At 37.4% G+C, this 6,557-nt stretch overlaps 1 protein-coding gene across 1 annotated transcript; it reads right to left on the bottom strand.

Annotated features, from left to right (window-relative positions):
* Positions 1–134: 134 nt before the first annotated feature.
* On the bottom strand, positions 135–5,132 carry moxd1l (monooxygenase, DBH-like 1, like). Its single transcript, XM_028604627.1, has 13 exons — positions 4,854–5,132; positions 4,521–4,667; positions 3,674–3,826; positions 3,385–3,468; positions 2,910–3,035; positions 2,653–2,863; positions 2,171–2,343; positions 1,985–2,073; positions 1,684–1,780; positions 1,467–1,526; positions 1,066–1,160; positions 781–865; positions 135–636 (listed from the first exon to the last, which is right to left on the bottom strand). Exons 1-13 carry the CDS (start codon positions 5,121–5,123, stop codon positions 478–480), a joined length of 1,749 nt encoding a protein of 582 aa, XP_028460428.1. The 5' UTR covers positions 5,124–5,132; the 3' UTR covers positions 135–477.
* Between the last annotated feature and the right edge of the window lie 1,425 nt (positions 5,133–6,557).

Here is a 6,557-nt window from a genome sequence, read left to right as displayed (position 1 = left end):
TTTTTCTTCTTCCTCTTTTTTTTAAGATTGTTATAACACCAGTTTTATATTGGCGTGTATGTATTTTATTAAGTGAGAAATAATGTGTGTGCATGAAATACACACAACATACACAACATGTACACAAACAGAGATAAGTGCATATAGTGTTAGTGCCATATAGCCATGGCGTATGCATGGACTAAATGAGAAATTGTTAGGCGATATGGATAAAACCTTCTACCCTAATGAATGTAATTTTGTATATGTATACATTTGAAAGTAACTAATACTATGACCCAATCTGTGATTAATAATCAATACCAAAGACAAAAGATGTTCTATGCATGGAGAAAAATAAATCATAGAAAATGTTATACACCCTGTCCTGTAAAGTTTAATATAGCTAGTTGATTAGAATAATATTTTATCAACTGTGCCTTTTTTTTTTTTAAATCAAGATTGCAATGGTTTGGAGCTATTGCTCATACAACCACGTTACATCATTGCAATCCAGAGTAGCAGTAGCATGATTCCTGCTGGGTTCATAATCCAGGAAGTGCTGCGTCTGCTTGCCGCGTTTTTATTCTCACAAGTGTCAGTCGGTGTCTTCATCATCTCCCTGACTGTGCCATATAAGTTAAATGATGAGTTGGTCTGTGGAAAAAGAAAATATTATATTATATAGAAATACCTCTTTTATGATACTTGGTGGAAGCAATGACCTCAATTATCAACAAATATGTATTTATTAGATTGTAGGCAGAGAAGAAAATACACTATCAAACAATTCAGACTTACATTGTCATCAGAGATGTACTGAATTTGTGGAAGTGTCTTTAGTAAACTCTCCTGTGCAGCTATGTCATTCTTGTCCTTAGAAATGCTGTCAGAAATAAGTATAGAGTTCATCAGAGCATATCAAGTTACAGCTGCTTGAAATAATTTGTATGTAATGTATACATGTATGTAACCTGTAAGCTGTTCGTTAACCAGCACTGATGCTGATGATTCAATCTCAGCAGAAATATTATGTGAAGGACTGCATCAGGTTTTATTGGTAGCTTGTGTTTCGTTGATAGATACCTTGTATTTGGGTGGCTAACACATGTGTTGATCTTGATTGCAGGGTAGTAGAATAGGAACGCCAAGCACATCTCATCAGTAGTTGCTAATCCCATCTGAAGGAGGACAATGTGATTAAAGACATGAGATTCTCTTTATACATGCGGATGGATTTTTACTCTATATATAGTGTTATGAGCTGCAGGATGTTAAGATGCCCACGTCATTAGGTTATAATTCCACACAGTTTGACCAATACATATTTCACCAATCTTTTAGGTCAGATACATACAATATTAAACTGCTCATTTGTTTCAACAATCATGTTACTTGTGTTTCTTTTTATGTTTCTTGGACAACACTGATTTCATTTAAAGTACATTGTATGTGAAATGACATGAGGTCATACAGTATTTACCCACCATCGTGACATTGGTGCGATCGGTAGTACTGTAGGTGCACTCCACTGCAATCTCATCACTCTGTAATGGGAGACAAGTAATTCGATAAATTATAGAGAACTGTTAATATTATAGTATAGTTTTTAAAAGTCCAAACAACTAATAACTTAATAAAAAAAACTGCGTTAACAGTAACATATGGGCATAATATTTGGTCATGGAAGCAATGGAGACTTACCTGCTTAATGGTCTTGATGTTTCCCAAACTGATGACCTGCTGAAACTCAAAGTTGAAGTTTTCATCCAAACCCAAGAAGTCTATCTGCTCTCCATTTCTACAGAGATGTATGAAATAACACTACATTTACAAGAAAACAATGGCACAATGATAATCAGCATCAAAATTGGATTATTTTCCAAAACAATTACCAACAATTTGTTATTGTGTTTTTGCAAAACCAGTCATATTATCTATTTTTTTTATTTTTCAGCTTTGATACTGACTGACATAAAGCAAATCCCCATTCTCTCGTTCTTACCTGTAGTGGCCAACTCTGACCTTCCTCCCAGCCAAGTGAGTGTGCAGTATCATAGCGAACACTTGCAATTCAGGCACAGGATTCAAAAGCTAGAGGTGGTAAGTTAACACTATCAGGAACACAGTCATAAACAACCCACAAAAATAAGTTCTTAACTTTTGAAATCCATACTGAACCAATACAGACCTGTGAAAAGAGGGTGGTATTACACACGCCGTAGGTGTGGAATTGAGTGGCTTTTGGAGGGATGTTGTAGTGGATATGGTCAAGTGGCAGCATACCCGTGGTCAGGATGCCCGCATCATGCTGCCGGAGTTGGGCTGTATAGTGCAGTTTCATTCCTGAGCTGTCTGTCCTATCTTTACAGAGATACAGAAGTTTAAAAATGTTGCATCTTGGTGTGAATAAGAGAGAGTATAGAATAAAGAAGACATGCTCCATTACTTTGTTTATACAGTCTGTAACACTGTGATAGTATGACTCTATATGGTGTATTATTGTCCAGAAGGCAACCAAAGCACACGTTTTTCACGTTGTTTTAAAACGCACTGGTGGCATTTTAAAGGGAAAGGGAAATTCCACCAATTTTACACATAAAGGTAAATTTACTGATCATAGTGAGAACTACACAGCCTGTAAAAACAGGGAAAAGGATCTACAGTATTTACCGGCTTTACTGTTTTGATTATTGTAGTGGATTTCAAGCCGATAGAATGTGTCTTCACCTCCAACAGGAATACCCACATTTTCTGGAAGCTTATATGCCTTAGGTTTCAGGAATAAAAAACTGTGGATTAGCTTGCACCAGCACAACACTGACAAGGATATACACACAAGAATACAGACAACAAAATGAATCTCAGCATTCACAGATAGACACTTGATTCTCCCTAACCCCTGCTCCCACTCCCCATGCAGCCACCACCCCGAAGCAGGCATCCCCCATGTCGCCCATGAAGCACGGCTTGTCGTAGGGCTTCGTCACAAAGGTGGGGCAGCGGTGCAGCAGCATGTGATGCACTATGTCAGTGTTCTCAATCACTGGTTCAATCTGAGGTAAAATTAGAAGAGATTGGGTACAGAAGGTTTAAAAAATGGTGAATAAATGAAGACACAAAATATTAAAATCATGGGACTAGTTACTCTTCCATAGTTAGGAATTCATTAATGACAGTTATATATAGTATCAAAGTAATTTTCAGAGTATTTTCATTGTAACTACTTTTGTTCCAGGTGTTTTGCATTTGAAAACCCAATCCACTCAAAAGCTCACAGTTTGATGTGTAAATCCATGTAAAGAACAACAACAACAAGATCGTGTAAAGAACAACATTCAGTTGCTGATTTTGATAACAGGTGACTGAAGAGAGATGACGGTAACATGAAAAAAGGCTGATTACCTGATATATATGATGTTTTGTTTTTAAGTTTGGAAACTGCATGACCTTGCAGTGGTAGTAGGTACGACTCTGAGGGATAGTGATCTGCAAAGAAATAATGATAAAAGTAAAAACAACACAGTTTGTCTTTGTCTTAGTTTGGACGACTAGTAATTTGCTTGTATTTTTGAAGTGTCCATCCATTCATCCAAACTATATTGAAAACTGAGCCAAATTTACAAATTTTCCCATAATACACACAAACATGCCTTGTCTATCATTGTCATAACGGTTGTTTTATTATTCCTACATTGTCCACTGTTGCATTGAGATAGTTGAGGTTGGTTGAGGTCGTCCTGGGCTTATAGTTCAGCAGGTTGACTTCCTTGGTGCCCGTACGATCCCCATGGTAAGCAATCTCATCTGTTATTCCATAGGCATAGATTAGTTTAATGGGTTTATCCTGTAAAAGAGATGGCAATTTTAGACAACAAATATACATCAGCAGCAACATGAGAGGGCTTTCATCTGGGGGAAGAAAAGGGATGTGGAGTGTTCCTGTGTTCTCAAAACACTCAAATTAAATCAAGTCTACTTTACAAAACAACTTATTTTTAAAATTCAAGTGATAAACAGCAAAAGTTTAATACTGGCTTTGCATTTTACTACCACAAATGTCAACACACACAGCAAGGTGTCATTACCAAAATTGTATAGCATTTAATGTGCTTGCTGCAAAAAAATACTCTCTCTTTTGTTGCTATTGTCTTTATATCTGAAAACACCCAATTCGATGCATGGTAAGAACACTCAACACAAAAGAAATTGTATAATGCACCATGGATACCATCAGGAAACTTGAGCTCTACATAGAAGAATTAGTTTAGCAATACAAAAGCCTATAGTATTAAGAAAAATGAGCCACAGAGAAAAAGTGAAAAGACGGTGGTTCAGATTACAACTCCATGTTGTAAAACAACAATCAAAGTTTAAGGTAAGTGAGGTCTAATGAGTTAATGAGGGATGTTGGCCTTTTGGCATTGTATTGTTTCCATTCATCAGCAGCCTCTTACAGTGGGTAACCCAAAATTCTTGCTGCAGGTGCTCGTCAGCTATCTGTCTAATACCACAAATAGATATATATCTGAATGTCTTACAGTGATGTGGAAGTCTTGGCGGTCACATGACTGAATTGACCTGCGAAAGGTCATGATGGTTTGACCGTCGCTTTCAGTCACAGAGAGGAGAGTGTAGCTCTGCTGCTCGTCTACCAAGGGCATGGAGTTCCCTGTGGCATATCTATCCTAATGGACAAAAAGACACAACTTTCACACAGCAGAAATATATTGGCCTAACACTGTGTTATGTTTGCTATTGAGCATGAAAAAATTAATTGCAAGACATCTTGCCTGTCATATTCAAAGATATCCAAGTTTGGAGGAAACATAAAACAAACTGCTACACATGTTAAAGTTCTGGTGATGGCTTACTGTGAAGTAGATTCCACTGGGTCCAACTCCCCCTATGACCATGTCTGACCCCTTCATGCCTCCGTTCGGACTGAAGCCAAAGCCCACCCAGCCTGTTGTGTTGACTACCAGCTTGAATGTAATGTTTCCTTGCGGGTTATCAAAGCCCCACTTCAGGCAGACCATATAGTTCTGGTCCAGATACTCCATGAAGGGCAAGGTGGGGTCCGCCGGCCTGGCTCCTTTTGTCCAGACCGAGAACAGGTAGAGGAAAGGAAGCAGAGAGCGCATGATGTCTCTGTGAAGTTGGAGATTTTCAAACTGAACCTACTGTCTGTGGAGCTGCCAAACACCCTCCCACCCTCCTCCGGCACACCTGCTTTGCTCGATGATAGGCTACAGGTGAAAAATGCTAAGTCATTTCTCATTGGACTTTGTAGAACAAAAAAAACCACACTGTATATCACATAGGCTGCGGCCTCGATCAAATTACAAATCTGCAAGATCACTGTCTTTGATGTCATAGCTGTGAAAATATTCTGCTTTGAAGTCAAGTCTTTGGACAGGTGGGCTGCAGACTTCACCTACTTACAACCGCCTCACAGCTCCTCTTTCATCGATATCAACGCGTTCCACCGGATCTTTCACATTGACAGACAAATGAGACCACTCAGGTGTTTGATATACAGTATAAGGAGGTGAGGGAGGGAGCAGGAATAAAAGTTGCAGGCTTTATGAAAGGCCAACCCTTTTTTCGCACCTGAACTGACAGTTCCACTTCTTTCAGTGCTTACATACAGTAGGCTATATACTGAAAATTCAACTGCCTACAAAGCTAAAACTTGACATGTTAAATAATTTCAGCAATTGTACTTTAACTGATTTCAATGGCTTTTAACCCTTTCAGTGCTTCAACTTCAATTCCCATTCAACATCTCAGATGCAAACAATTAGGATTTTAAGACATTTTAATCTGATAACAGTGTTTGCACTTGCAAATTTCAGTTTAAGCGAGCATGCTGGAATTTCCTTTAAAAAAAAATCTAGCCTTTTCTAGTTTTAGGGCAAAGAGTGATTATACAGATGTGAGCTGGACAAAATAACCAGACAACAATATTATTAATGCTATTGTTGTTTTGTTTTTGTGTTTTAACTTGATGGCCAATTCTGACCACATAGATTAAATGTAATAGCACATTGAGCCCAGCAGAGGCCGACTTCGGCATAAGAAAAACGTTTAGGTCACTCCCTTTCAGCCGTTGAGCCAGCTGTGAGCTGTCAAGTAAACACACTAACAGTAGCCGTCTTGAGACTGCAATAATACACCACTTTGACCATTGCTTGGACTCAGAATAAAACCAACTAAGCCTAATGTTGTCGGAACCCTTGAGCATTGTTTATGTAGCCTATTTTGGAAAATAGAATAGCCTATATTAACCAATGAAACACGAATTGGACTTAGAATATATTTTAAAAAGGAAACATTTAGATGACTTGTTTTATTAGGCAGATTTCCAATTTGCTGATGATATTATTATATACATGTATAGTGGTTATATTATTATTATTATTATTATTATTATTATTATTATTATTATTATTATTATTATTATTATTATTATTATTTTTATTATTACTACGCCTATTCATTTTTCTTTTTCTGATTTTAACATTAACCATTTTCAATGTATAATATTTATGTTACGTTTATTTACGTTTGTGAGC

This window comes from Perca flavescens, chromosome 18 (genome assembly GCF_004354835.1).
Source record: "Perca flavescens isolate YP-PL-M2 chromosome 18, PFLA_1.0, whole genome shotgun sequence".
In the NCBI taxonomy this organism is placed as follows: domain Eukaryota; kingdom Metazoa; phylum Chordata; class Actinopteri; order Perciformes; family Percidae; genus Perca; species Perca flavescens.
Note: the sequence above shows the minus strand (reverse complement) of the source record. Positions and strands in the feature narration are given on the sequence as shown.